Source organism: Taeniopygia guttata, chromosome 21 (genome assembly GCF_048771995.1).
Source record: "Taeniopygia guttata chromosome 21, bTaeGut7.mat, whole genome shotgun sequence".
Classification (NCBI taxonomy): Eukaryota; Metazoa; Chordata; class Aves; order Passeriformes; family Estrildidae; genus Taeniopygia; species Taeniopygia guttata.
The window spans coordinates 1663844-1678956 of record NC_133046.1 but is presented as its reverse complement, the minus strand read 5'-3'; the positions used below and the strand labels follow the sequence as shown (position 1 = coordinate 1678956).

Genomic DNA, 15113 nt, shown 5'->3' with positions numbered 1-15113 from the left:
AGTCAAGGAATATCCTGATCTGGGAGGGATTATCCAGCCCAGCCCCTGGCCCTGCACAGACACCCCAAAATCCCACCCTGTGCATCCCTGAGAGTGGTATCCAAACCCTCCTGGAGCTCTCGGGGCCGTGCCCATCCCCTGGGGAGCCTGGTCAGTGCCCCAGAACCTTCTGGGGGAAGAACCTTTTCCAAAATCCATCCCAAGTCCCCTGGCACAGCTCCAGCCTTTTAATTGTTGCAAACAGGCAATTCCAGCTGCTGTTGCCACAAACCATAACAGAGCTGTGGCTCTCTAATTTCTCCCTTATGTGCCTGAAAATCTCCTCCAGAGCAGCTCTTGCCTGGATGTTCTGGAAGTGGAGCTGCAGGGACATTTTGGGTGTCCCTGTGGTGTCCTGATGTCCTTCCCAAGCTGGGATTTGGCTTGGTCACTTTAGAGCAGTCCCTAAATCCCTAAATTTTTCACTGGGAAATGTGAAAAGCACTGGTTGTGTTAGGAAAAGAAATGTTTTCCTGGAGGATTGGAGGGAGCTGGCTCCTTGCAATTCTGCACATGCTGTTGTAATTAAGGCACGGCCTTTCCTGGATCCCGAAATAATGGAATAAATCATGTGCTCACAAACACTGGATGTGCTGAATGCTTTCCAACTGGGAAAGATGCAGTGGCTGAGGGTTGGGATGGAGCTGGGTCGTGGAATTAAAGCCCCGTGTTCTTTGCTGCTTGGAAAAGGTGCAGGAGGAGCTGTGGGAGGGTGACATTCCCCTCTGAGCTTTGCTTACACTTTAATTTACTGCTCTGCCCCTTTCATTCCCTGGCCCACGAAGGGATGGCCCTGCCTTTACTCTGCTTTCCTCCTGCAGCCATAATGCTGATTTTAAGATGCAGGATGTCCAGCTGTGCCCTGGCATTAATGCTCAACCCTTGGAAGTGCTTTTGTAGCTTCTGTTTTTATTCAGGTTGGTGGGAAAGCGAGCAGGGACGTGACAGGGTCAGCCTCATTGATGTGACAGCATCCCCCAGCAGTGAAATTTAGGAGAGGTGGTGTTTGAGGTGTGTTTTTATAGACGGGGAGCTGTGTCATCAGCTGATTTAATTAATTCCAGCCACTGATTCTTTCCTCAGGGCAAAGCTCAGAGGTCATTTCCCATCACTGACAGTGTTGGTTCTCAGGTTACAGCCCCACACGTCCTCACAGGAACACAGAATTCTGTTAATTCTGTGATTATTAAAAAAATGACAGCTAATGAACACATCTAAAAATAAAGCTGTAGCTTGTGATGCCTGGGCTCTCATGACTGAAACGGTGACAGCTGTGTGGGATCCAAATGATTCATCAGGAATCCGTGTGACAGATCCTACAAGAGGAATTCCTTTCTGTCTGCTTTTAAATATTTGGTATTTCCAGAGCTTTGCTTGTAAAACACAATCAGTAACTTCCAGAAGCATGAAAGGATGAATGTGGAGGCATTTCCATTTGTTTAATTTTCTGTACAATAACGTGCTGTGTGAGGCTTTGCTCTTCCAGTTTGGGATGTGATGCTGCAGCAGGAGAGTTTCAGTGAGGAACTGAACCATCCTAAACACATGATCTGTCCAGAACTGGATAAAAATTCTTTCTCCTTGTGGTTTCCCTGCCCCATTCCCCCAGCAGCAGAGTGTGTCTGTTCTGCCACCCTTTGGGTGAGGTTCAAACCCTCATTCTTTCCATTGTGTGCACTAATTCTCCTCTGATTATTCTTCTTCAGGGACTACTCCAAGGAGTGGCTTCTTAAACATTCCTTTGGTATCAGCCAAGAGCTTCCTTTCCATCTGCACTTGGAGCTGCAGCTAAACATTGGTTTTCTTGGTTGAAAACCAGTGGGAAAATGGGATTTAGAGCAGTAGGAATCCAGTTTGGGAGCTCAGTGGGGTAATTTTTAATAGGAGAGCAGTAATTTTTAATAGGGGAATCATTTAGTGCCTTTTCTTCTGGAGGCAGAGCAGCACCCCTGTTCTTACCCTTGCCCTGAGGGCGAGTCAGGAGCTGCCTTCTAACTCCTAAGAGGATTTTCTGATTTTTTCCTAACTCTTAAGAGGTGTTAAAAACAGGAATCCTAACTGACAGATCTCTTGCTGTGCTGTAATTTCATCATTAGGAAAAGCTTTTAGAGACAAAAGGCTTTTTAAAAAACACACAGAGTAATTTTTTGGCGGAGAAATGAAATGGGAGTTGTTTATTTCTCTGGCTTAGCCAGGTCAGAGGGACTTTTTGGAGGAGTTTGTAGTGGCAGGACAAAAAGGGAACGGCTTTAGGGTCACAGAGGGCAGGGCCAGGTGGGATAGAAGGAAGGAATTCTTCCCTGGGAGGGTGGGGACACCCTGGTACAGATTTCCCAAAAAAATCTGTGGTTGCCTGTTGAGTTGTGGGGGTTTTGGGGGTTTTTTGGGTGTTTTTTCTTTATTTTATTTTACTGTATTTTATTTTATTGTTGTTGTTAAGGTTGGGATTAAATACGTGACACAGTATTTTTTGTTCAGACTCAGATATTTATTAGTTCTTTTCCCTATTACCAGTCTCACAAACTGTGAGTTCTACAGTACTTTAATAAACTAAAAATGGAGCTGTATCTTTTTCTCTGAGGCTTTTTAAAGATAAACTGTCAATTAAGAAATGATACTTAAATTATTTACTTGTGGTCTGCAGTGTGGGGGAATGAGGTCTGAAAAGTGGGGAATTATCCCAAAAAAATTGCCCTCAGCCTGCCATGAGATCCCAGGATTACTGAAGGTGGAAAATCCCTCCAGGATCAGAGCCTGTGCCTGATCCCCACCTGTTCCCAGCCCTGACCAGAAAAAAAAAGAATTTAAATAAAAATAAATAAGAATTTAAATAATAAAGAATAATAATTTAATACATTTAATGATAATTTAATAAATAATAATAATAATATAAAGAATAAATAAATTAAATAATAAATAAATCCCTGCAGTCTCCAGATTACAAAACCACTGGGACTGGAGCTCTGCTTATCTGCCTGTGCCAAGGAGCAGATAAATGTCTCAATAAATTCAGAATTAGGGAGGGACAAAGTGGAGTTTCACTCCTGAGAGGTGCTATTGGTGCCCTCCTGCAAAAAGTCGGATTTAGGAAGGTGGGGGGATTAAAGTGCCTATTGGTTGAGTTGGAGATCTGTGTTTGGAGGAAAAAGCAGAAAAAAAAAAAAAAAAAAAAAATCAAAATTTAGGGTTTGTCTGTTTCAGTGTTGGCTCAGCTTGTGTCAGTTCAGATTCTGACTCCTGAAAATCTGCTCTGATTCCTGAAAAACTGCTCCTATTCCTAAAAAATCTGCTGTGATTCCTGAAAATCTGCTGTGATCCCTAAAAATCTGCTCTGGTTCTTAAAAATCTGCTCTGATTCCTAAAGAAACTGCCACTAACAACTCCACTAATACGGAAAATTTACAATTTCTTCCCAATTTCAAGCTCAGCCTTCTTGGGGTAAATGTGTTCTTTAAAAAGAAGAAATTTCCCCATTTTCTTTCAGATCAATTCCCTGGAAAATTTAAGGCCGGAGTTCTGTTGGATTTTGGATTTTAAGTTACAAATAGCAAATTTATAAACATTTCTGAGAGCACGAGGTGACAGGGCTCTGGGATGGGACAGAGGGGAGGTTTAGAGGGGATTTTTGGGTGGGATTTTTTTTCCTGGGATGGATTTCCCAGAAAAGCTGTGGCTGCCCCATCCCTGGAAATGTCCAAAGCAAGGTTGGAGCAGCCTGGGTTGAGTTTTCAAATCCCTCCCAACCCCAAACCCTTGTGGAATTCCATCCAATTCTCATTTAGAAGTCAAATTTAGTTGGGCTGGTGCAGCTTTTGGAATGAAATTTTGCATTTTGCTCTCCCTTTGCATATGGAAAAGGTTGATTTCTCTCCCTGTGATGCACAAAATCTCAACCCCTTTTATCTGAGCTGTTTCTCTCAGGTTGCTGAAATGACTTTTCAGAGAGTGGGAGGTGGGAAACCAAACAGGCAGAGCTGGGCAGGTGAAGAATTCCATGGGGCCCCTCCCAGAACAAGCTCCCTGGGGATTTTTCCAGCTCCTGGATAATGTTTCCATGAGGAATATTTGGAGGAGCACCATTTCTTGGTACATTCCTGGCAGTTTTTTGAATGTTTTAGCTGAATGATTTGGGTTTTTTTAGTGCTCTGTAATTTTTATTTCCCTTTAAATGTCTTGAAGAGCTGCTGACAAATGTGTTTTGTTGGATGAGGGACAAGGAGTTGGTGGGAAAAGCTCCTGATCCACCTGGAATACAGAATTCTTGTGTCCTCCTGGATCTTCTAAGGATGCTCTGAATTGGACAAATGATAAAGAACCCCAAGATCTGTGTCAGGTACATGAGTGAGTCCCTGAGCAGTTTTCTTTGTGTTCACAGTTCTTCAGGAGCACAAGAATAAATGAAATAACATCTCTGCCTTTCCCTCACCACTCCTGAAATGAGGGAGGTTGGCTGTCTGTGTTTCTGTGGACACTAGAATCCGTCAGCCCTGCAGTCTGTGCTAAAACTGCTATTTTTCTAAGTGAAATAGAAAAAAAATGTTTTGTAGTTTAGCTCGGAATGGCAAATCCATGCCTAAACACGAATGTGGGGCTGAGGGATTGCATTTATTACCAAAAACTTGTTTATTTCTCTGCTGAAAAACCTTTCCCGTGGTGAAAACACAGATTTTTCACTCTGTGTGGTGCAAATCTTTCAAGAGAGACCACAATCCCAATAGGGACACCCATCCAAAAACTCCCTGTTCCTTCATTTGGAGGAGTTAATTTATGGCAGTTTGTGACAAGCTGGGAATCTCTCTTTTAATACCTAAACAAACTTGTAAGTCCAGTTATACTTTGAATTTGCAGTGTGGGTGGAATTTATTACCTGGTGTGAAGGCAAGAGGTCTGAGCCCAGTTTTCCCTGGTGTGTCCTGCAGCCTGGCTGGGGAAGTGGCCTGGGATGGATTTTGGGAGCTCCATCCCTGGATTCCCATCCCTGCCCAGGTGCCATCCCTGAGAGCCATTTTCAGTGTCCTGCCCAGAATTTGGGGGATAATTGCACCCTGGGGAAAGCCAAATCCCAGGCAGCTGTTTGAAATTTTTCCACAAGCTTTTACAGTGTTGTTTTTTTCTTTTTTTCCCCCTGAGCTGCTTAATTTTATGGGAGCTTGTTAATATTTATTGTTTTGGAACTCGGGCATTGGGAATGTGGGTTCAGGTCAGGATTGTGGTGACCTGTCCCTTTGTGCTGTGACTTCCTTGTTTTTCTGGCAGAGATGCTTTTTTTGAGGTTCCCTTGGGACAGCTGCAGGAATAGATTCATTAACACCTGTGAGATTGAAATATGGGCACATAAATAATTTACTAAATAACACAGGGAGCAGAGCAAAGAGGCAAATAAGAGAAAAGACAGGAGATTCTCAGTGTGGATAAAATGCTTTGCTTGTTTTGCCCAGTTCTATTTCAAACCCTTTCTGAGGAAATTGAGGGAAAGAAATCGAGGAGAAGAATTGAGGAAAAGAAATTGTAAGGTCTTAGGACTCTAAAAATCACCCATTTATTTGGCTTCCCTGCAAGAATAATATTTTTTCTAGGTTAGCTGTGTGTGGAGTGAGATATAACACCATGCACAGTTGCAGTGCCACAATCAAACCAGACTCATTTCTGTAGATTTCAATTTAAATGCCACAAATGTCTGTATTTTAGTGAGGTTTTCACACCTTGAGCGCAGCACAGTTATTGAAATATTGTTCATTATGGAGCAGAGAGCAAATCGTATTCCCTGCATGCCACTGCTCTTGGACAGCCAGTCATAAATATTTTAAAATACTTAATTTGGAGGGAGTGGGGCAGAATTTCTGGCTTGGGGCTGAGCTGCCCTGGACTGAAATGGGAGGATGAGGCAGAGCTGGGCTGGCAGCCCAAGCACCAGTTGGTTCAAACCACGTGGAATTTTTTTGGAAGGAGTCACTGAGGCAGCGCTCAGGGCTGCCAGGACCTTGGAGTGTGATGAAGAGGGCAAAATGGGACTGCTGCACATGGAAATTCCCTTTTCAGAGTCATACGAGGAAGAAAAACCCATTTTATTCCAGTGTTTATCCCTGTAAATTCAGTGTGTGGCTGTATTTTCATTTGTCTCCCTGCATTGGGAAGGTGGCTGAAGGTTCTCTGTGCTTCCCTCCTGGTGTTCTTTTTGGATTTGTGTTCCTAACTCCTGGCTCCACCAAATGAGGAGGCTTTCTGCTGAAAAACCCATTTTATTTCAATTTTCATCCCTGTAAATTCAGCGTGTGGCTATATTTTCCTTCCTTTCCTTCACTGGGAAGGGGGCTGAAGGTTCTCTGTGCTTCCCTCCTGGTGTTCTTTTTTGGATTCGTGTTCCTCAGCAGAGCTCCTGGTTTCCCTCACCATGTAAGGAGGCTTTCTGCTGCTCCAAATTCTGCCTTCAACTTGAAAAATGTGTGTTTTCCAAGGAACTTTTCAGCAGGGATGTTCTGCAGTGCCAGCCGACCTCCTCGAGGTCACGCAGCGCCGTGGTGCCAGGGCAGAGCTTAAACAAATTGAATTATCCTCGAATAGCCATAAAAAGTGAAGTTTTATGTTTAAAATCAGCGCAGATTTGGGCTGATCTCTGCTAAATACCACAATAATTCTTGGATCATTGGTGTGCTTAAGCTTAGCTCAGTATCTCAGCTTTGGTGCAAAGTGCCAAAACCTCTCCAGCATCCTGCAGTTCTCCTGGGAGATGATGAATTATCCTTGACATGCCAAAAGTGCTGGATGTGCCTGCAGGAATAAAGGTGGGGTGGAAAACACCAGGCAGATCTCGGTCCTGTGGGCTGGAGATCAGATGTGGCAGGGGATAAATGGGTGTAAATATGTGGATGCATTAAGTGGTAATTGCAGGCAGAATCACTGAGAGGGAGGGTTTAGAATGGCATAATAAATATGTCATAATTAATAATATATTAGTATATTTAGATATTATTAATATATATTATAAAACGTATTTTTATGTAATTATATATTTTATTATGCATGTATATATTATATATATTATACATAATATTTTTATATCTATAATATATAAAATATAAAAATATAATATGTATTGTATATCAGATATTTTACATTATACATTATATATAATATCTACAATATATAATATATATAATATGTATATATATTGGGGAGGGGTTGAGGAAATTTGAGGGGGGTTTTGGGGGGTTTGAGGAGGATTTTGGGGAGAGTTTTGGGGAGGGTTTGAGGAGGTTTTTGAGGAAGGTTTGGAGGGTTTTGAGGAGGATTTTGCTCCCCAGGTGTGTCACTCCCACGTACCTGGGTGTGCCATTTCTGTCACCATTGCGGGCACTGTGTTCATCCCCATTTCTGGCAGCTTTCTGGGGCAGGGCATGTGTGGAAAGGCAAGGCTCTGGCAGGGTTGCTTAGGAATAAAAACCAAAAAAAAGGAGAATTCTGGGTGTGTTGTGGGTTTTTAGGAGAGAGGGAAGGTTGGCACTCGGTTGCTGCCTGCAGCCCTGCAGGGTGCACACAGATCTGAGCATTTCCTGCACCTCCTGCTGTTCCTCTGCTCATCAAAGGCATTTCTCTCCTCCCCTCTTCTTCATTTTTCAGCAAAAAATAAGGAAAAAACCCCATTTCCAGAAAAAAACCCCCATTTTATACCAATGTTTATCCCTGTAAATTCAGCGTGTGGATTTGTTTTTGTTCCTGTCCCTGCATTGGGAAGGTGCTAAAGGTTTTCTGTGCTGTGGCCTCAGCTGGAAAATCCCTGAATTTGGAATTCTTCATTAAAGATTCACACTGAAGTGTTAATCAGCTTCAGCCATACTGTTCTTAGAGCTGCAGCCTTTGATTCCAGATTAAGTATAGAAATAAAATATATAATATATATAAATATAATTATGTTATATTTATATTATATATAGTTACATATAAATATCTAATATAACTATATATAGTTATATTAGTTATATTAATTATAATTTTAAGCTGCAGCCTTCAATGCCAGATTAAGTATAGAAAGAAAGTATATAATATATATTACATTTAAATAGAAATATATTATAGTTACATAGTTATATTATAGTTTTAAACTGCAGCCTTCGATGCCAGATTAAGTATAAATGTAACTTATAGTTTTATATTCAAATTATATAATTTATGTATATATATGAAATAAAGCTAGTTGAAACAGCTTTTTTGGGAAACTGCTGCTTCATAAAGTAAAATTTACTTTGAATTGATGTTATGTGACTTATGTACTTATAAAACCATAAGTTTTATATATATAAAATAAATCTTATTAGAATTTCGTAAGTTTTCTAATTTCAAAACTTCTCTCCCTTTTCATGAATGAAGCTTCTCCCTCCTTTTCCCATCAGTAAAGGACAATTAAGAGCTTTGATGATGATCCCAGTGATAAAATGGGATTAATCTGGTGCTCAAGGACATTAACTGTTGCCCTGATTTTTAAAAGGGTTGAGTTTTCTTTTATAGTTCTTTTGAAAGTTTTAAAATTCTCATAAAACTTCTTTAGCCTTCTGATAATGTTTACATATTTGAGAGTCACAGTTCCTACACAATTTAATGTATAAATAGAATAATTTACATATTTCTCTGTGGGTAGAGAGAAATGATTGATTGATCTTTGGAGCAGTGTGGCTGGAGAGGTGCTAATTCCACCCTCCAACCCACGGTCACCTTTGGAATTCTGTAAATACCAAATGTTGGAATAAATCTGGGTCTTTTCCTCTTTTGAACTCACCAAACTTAAGATGCTTTGTTTGTGTCATGGTTAACCTGGAATAAATCCATCTCAACCCTGCATTTCTGCATTTATTTCCCGTGGAGGAAAGGAGAATTTCCTTGTTAACCTCATTTATTACGAGTGGAATGAAAAATCACCCAGCTAATCGTGTAGAATGTAGTCTGTGCTAGGCATGCATGATGCAATCAGAGCACAGAATTATCAAACCCAGGGCTTAATTAGCAATTATCTTAGTGCTTATGAATCAGAGCATTAGAGGTTTGTGGGCTTCACCTGCAATCAGGTGTATCCCAGTTTGTGTGCAGTCACAGGAATTATTCTTGGCAGGGGGGTGAGAGCGAGGCTGAGCCTCAACAATCCTCAGTTTTCTGGCTGAAATCCTCTCTGGAAGGAAACAAAAATTCAGGATGCTGGGAGGGTCAGCAGGTCCAGGTGAGGTGTGAGGTGTGAGGTGAGCCTTTGGGAAGGGCACAAAAACCTGTTGTAAGTGTGGGAAGAAATGCTGATGTCTGACTCCAGAAGGCTGAATGATTTCTTTATTATAACTATGCTATAATACATTAATATACTATTTAAAGGAGATACTAAATAGTATATTAAAACCTATTTTATCTTAACTCAAAACTCGTGACCCTCTCTGAGAGCGCAGCCCCAGGTGGGTTGGATTGGCCACCAGCTCAAACAATTCTCACCAGAACCCAACCAAACATCACCCCAGGGAAACAATTCTCCAAACACATTCCACATGGAAAACAAGGAGCAGAAATAGAAATTGTTTTCTCTTTCTTCCCTCTGTGCTATGAAAAAATCCCGAGAGAAACAAGAATGTGCCTGCCACAACCTCCTTGTGCAGGTGTCGCTGTTGGACATGAAATGAGCACACAGAAGTTTGGTAAGTTCAAAAGAAAAAAAAACAACCCAGATTTATTAAAACATTTGGTATTTATAGAATTCCAAAGGTGACAGTGGATTGGAGGATGGAATTGCCACCTCTCCAACCACACTGCTCCAAAGATCAATCAATCATTTCTCTCCACCCACAGAGAAATGTGTAAACTATTCTATTTATCATGTGGGAATTCTGACTCTCAAATATGTAAACATTATCAGAAGGCTAAAGAAGTTTTATGAGAATTTTAAAACTTCCAAAAGAACTATAAAAGAAAACTTAATGCTTCTAAAAATCAAGACAACATGCAGGCAGCGTGGTGGGAGAGCCAGAGGATCCACAGACAATTCCAGGAAGGCAGAGGAAGGAGGGGCTGCCAGCAGCACTGATTGTTTCATTTGGTAATTAGTGCTTAAATCTCCTCAAAGTCAAATAAAGCAGAGGATGTGAGATTGTGGAGCTGTTCCCTTCTCCCTTACCTACATTTCCTCGTATTTTTAAATTTTTTTTCAGATATTCATGCATCTGGGGGCTTTGCTGGTGGGGTAGAGCAGGTGTTTGGGGTAAAAAGTGGGGTATTTTTCATGGTCTGTCTCTGATGTGACCTTGGCTGTGTTCTTTTATCTTCCTTCCCCCTGGTAGATGCATTTGAAGGATGAATTAAAAGATATTTTGTGCATGGAGTGCAGCAAACAGGGAGATGCCACAAGTCTGTGAAGAATACTGAATATTGAAAATACTGAAAAAATCTCTAAATTATGGTTGTGCTGTGCTCTCCATTCCAAGGGGCAAATGTGGGGCAGTGGGGACCTGGAAATATCACTTTTGTGGCCAGGTGTTTGTTTGCTGCTCCCTGTGTTATTTTACCTTCCTTCCACCTGGTAGATTCATTTGAAGGATGAATTAAAAGATATTTTGTGCATGGAGGTTTTTCTGCATTTTAAACCATTTTTAGCCTCTTTACTCCAAATTTGTACAATTTTTAGCCATTTTTGTACGACTTTTAGCCATTTTTAGCCTCTGTACTCCAACTTTGTACAATTTTTAGCCATTTTTTGCCATTTTTGTATGACTTTTAGCCAATTTCACCACCAGTGGCTGCTGCTGTCCTGGATGTTCTTGGCTGCTGCTCTCTCCCAGCCTGCCATTCCCTTTCCCCATAGCTCAGGGCTATATTTGGTAGTTTCAAGTTGCAGCAGATCTGGAAGTTGTTCCCTTCAGCTGCAGCAGAGGCTGAACAAGCTGAAAATTTGGGGTTTTAGGTTTTCTGTTCTCTTCTGGGGTGCAGCTTTTGGCTTTCTATTAATGTTACCAGGGTCTTTTCACATGGTGCTGAAGGCAAAACAATCCTACAGGAATGGGATGGGGATAAAGTGATAACTGTGGGTTTTTCTGTTCTGCTTTGCAGTGCAGCTTTTAGCTTTATTTTAATGCTATTAGGACTTTTTCACAGGGTGGTAGAGAGAAAATAATCCTGCAGGAATGGGATGGGGATAAACTGATACCTTGGGTTTTAGGTTTTCTGTTCTGCTTTGGGGTGCTGCTTTTAATTTGATTTTAAGTGTTAGGGTCTTTTCACAGGGTGGTAGAGACAAAACAATCCTACAGGAATGGGATAAAGTGATAGCTGTGTTTTTTTCTGTTCTGCTTTGGTGTGCAGCTTTTAGTTTTATATTCATGTTATCAGGATCTTTTCACATGGTACTGAAGGCACAACAATCCTACAGGAATTGGATGGGGATGAGCATACCTTGAGTTTTAGGTTTTCTGTTCTGTGTGTGATTTTTGCTGGGAGCAAAAATTCTATGTATGGTTTTTACTGGGAGCAGAAATTCTGTTTAGGTTTTTTGCTGGGTGCAGAAATTCTATGTATGGTTTTTGCTGGGTGCAGAAATTCTCACCTGGCATTTCTGGGGTGCCCTAAATGTCATTTCCTGCAGGTCCTGCCCTTTCAAACCTGCAGATAAAATTCTTGCAGCACCTTTCTCTGCTGATCCAGCAGCTGGAGCTCTGCTGAGTGAGTGTTCCCTGCAGGACAAAAGATTCCAGATCCAGGAGAGTGTTGAAATCCAGAGTTTGCAGCTGCAGAATTACAGGTCTGAGAGCTTGTCTGAATTGTCAGAGGTTTTTGAAGCCCTGACTTTCTGCTTTTAGTGGAGTTTGCTCCTTGGAGTCTGAGGATAAATGACTAAAAAATTGAATCAATCATATGATCTGATCCCTGCTGCCAAAAGATGAAGGGAGGACAGATGGTTTAGGAATTAAGTGAATATTTTACGATGTTTTTCTTTCCAATAATAGAAAAAAAAAAAGGTGAAGATTGCCTAATTTTGCCCTGCCAGCCATTAACAATGCAAATAAGTCTGGAGAAAAAAAAAAAGTGCTTATTCCTTAAAATGTGTGGGAATGCAGGCATTAGTGGTGGAGTATTTATTTGTAATTTTTCAAAATAAACTCAATTTGCTCTGTTCTCCCTCCTAGCCAGCCCCTCCTCAACACGACAGTGTTTTATACCCAGTGAGTTGCTTTGTGGTTATTGTGGTTTTTCTTCACCCAGCAACAAGACAAAAACATAAATAAAGGAAAATGTGCTTGTGGATCCACACATTTTGGTGGAGTTCGGTGAGACTTCAGGCTTCAGATTGTCAAAAGCAAAATTGTCTCTGTTCTGCAGTGAATTTGAAGCCAGAAATCTGATTTTTGGTACAAATGTGTGATCTCTGACACAGAGGGGATTTCAGCACAGGGGGATTTTAGTTCCCATCAGACCCAGAGCTCTGGGCAGACTCCAAAATGAGAAATTCTTGAAATTACTTTAGTGCCTCCCACTTTGGGGTGGTTGTCTGGAAAGTTGCTGTTCTACCCTTTATTTTGATTTATTTCCTGTATTCTCTCACTCCCATATTCTTTAAACACAGAGCACCTGCTGACACCCACATTTTAATGAAAAAATTGTATTTTTCCCGGACAATATGATAAAAACACTGTCCATTCTGATCTGATAGGATTTCAAATTCCTGATTTTCTTCCTTTGGTTTATTTTTTGTTTTCCAGGGTGGTGAAGGAAGAGATCTCAGATGACAATGCAAAGCTCCCTTGCTTCAATGGAAGAGTGGTGTCCTGGGTATGTTGGATTTTGTGTGTGGAAATCTGTCCTGTTTGATACTGGAAGCTGATTTTTAGATCCTATTTTTGCTGGGATGAAGGTACACAAGGCAGTAGTAGCAAAGTAGGTTTATAGGAGTTTTTTCCAGCTGCACACTGGAGCAAACTTGGAATTCTCAGGTGGAATAAGCAGCTTTTCTCCATTCCTGTGCTACTTTTAGGAGTTGAGGATCTTGCTCACATTTCTCACATATTTTTTGTATTTTAACTGAGCTCAGCTGGATCACACAGCACCAGCCACTTCCTCCTGCTCTATTGATTGCTTTTAATTTTAGGGCACTCACATTCTGGCACCTGGGTAGTCCCAACAGGATTTTAGTGTTAGGCAAGTAAAACATGTGGCTTGGTAAAGCTGAGTTTAAAATCAGTCCTCCCCCACATACCCTCAAATGTGTATTAAGCACTTAGTAGATTTTGTATTCTTAAAAATTGAGATTTTCAGTCTGTGCTGTCCAAAAGCAGCTGTTTCTTCCTGGGAGTTATGTTCAGAAGGAAAAGTTATTTTCCCCCTTTTTTTTAGGACCTACCTACCTATTTTTTTTAACCTTTGTGCTCCAACCTTTTGCCTCAGCAGCAGTGACTAAAAACCAACGTGACTTTTCCAAGACTCAGCCATGCACTTCCACACAGCAGGATCAGAATACCTGGCTTTGGGCATGGAGGAGTGTTTTAAAGCAGAATTTAAAACAGACAAATTCAATGTACAGAAAACCAGACAAATTCAATGTACAGAAAAATTCAGTGTACAGAAAACCAGACAAATTCAATGTACAGAAAAATTCAGTGTACAGAAAACCAGACAAATTCAATGTACATGCCTCAGCCGAACCTCCTCTCCGCCCTGATACCGTGGCCACTTTGAAGCTGATGTTGGCAAGTGGGACATCTTCATCCTTTTTTAATAACATTTGAATCTTTCTGTTTGTCAGAGATGGGAACTATGAGTTTGTGGGCCCTGAGGTGGGCAACTCCCTGGGGGCTGCCCTGGCAGGGGAGACCCTCCTGGGGCAGTTCTGTGTCAGGAACCAGAGACCCTCCTGGGGCAGTTGTGTGTCAGGAACCAGAGACCCTCCTGGGGCAGTTCTGTGTCAGGAAAAGCAGACACACATTGGACTTTTTGGGTCTTCAGCTTCTGTTTATTGTCAATTTATCAAAACTTCAGCACGCTGTCTGCACCAGACTCTGCGTGCAGGAAAACGGCACAAAAATGGCAACAACCTCATGTTCCAAGGCCTTGTAAGCCTAATCAAAAACTGATCTACCCAGTTAAGAAGTGACACCTAAGTTATTTCCCTTTCTAACCCAATAACTGACCCCTAAAAACCCACAATGCAGATTTTTCTGCCCAATTACAAGATACCACCCAAACCCAAGAAGAAAGAGGACAAAGAAGAAAGAAGGGAACTCAAGACAACACCCTGTATCCTCCATCTTGAACCCATCTCTAACACCCTAAAAGCTAAATTTCTCACCCATGTGACATACTCTTTACAATCTCTTCAGTGTATTTCACACTTTTGTGGTTTCTGGGTTATCTTGAGGCTTTGGAAGTTTTCTCCATGAATGAGGGTCAAAGTAGAGCTGCCCTGGGGGTCAGGACACCCCAGAGCAGACACAGAAATATTCCTGGTTCCCTGGGATTCCACAGGAACTGTGATTTCATCTGCAGGACTGAATTCCACAGGGGAAAATATCCCAGGGTTGTTCTTTAGTTTGGCTGCCCCGAGAGCTTTGAGTGCAGCTGGATTAGTGGTGAATTAAAATCAAATCCCTGCTGCTAATTAGCGACTTCAGCTTCCTCCCCAGCCCTCCTGTGTCCTGCTTCTTTTCCTCCTCCTCATCTCATCCTTCTGATTTCAGGCTGGGTTTGTTTTACTTCTTGTGTGTTTTTGGTTTTTTTCTGCTGTTGTTGTTGTGGTGGTTTTTAAGCATGAAATCGGGACAGAGAGCTGCTCCTTCCTAGATTCCTTTGCAAGGAATCCTTTTAAATCCTTTAAAAATCCTTTTTTCCCCATCTTTTAAAGTGGTTAACCTTTAAAAGTGGACCTTGTTGTCATTGTCAGGTATTTTAACAATAGAGAGACCATAATTGATTGTATGTCAGAATTCTTAATTAATTACAGTAAATGCATTTACACAAACCCATCTTCTGCCAGAAATAGCTGATATTTGTCCTGTTTTCCTAACATAAAACACAGAATATAATTTGTCTCTGGAATTTATTTGGAGTTTTCCTGGGACTTCTTA

The 15113-nt window shown here is 41.3% G+C and overlaps 1 protein-coding gene across 4 annotated transcripts in view; it reads left to right on the top strand.

The window, feature by feature from the left end:
- DVL1 (dishevelled segment polarity protein 1) overlaps positions 1-15113 on the top strand; it is a 52010-nt gene that overhangs the window by 3229 nt on the left and 33668 nt on the right. For all 4 annotated transcript variants that reach the window (XM_030289520.4, XM_030289518.4, XM_030289521.4 and 1 more), the window contains exon 2: positions 12756-12825. In XM_030289520.4, the coding sequence (XP_030145380.1) occupies positions 12756-12825 (70 nt within the window). The remainder of the gene's footprint in view (positions 1-12755; positions 12826-15113) is intronic.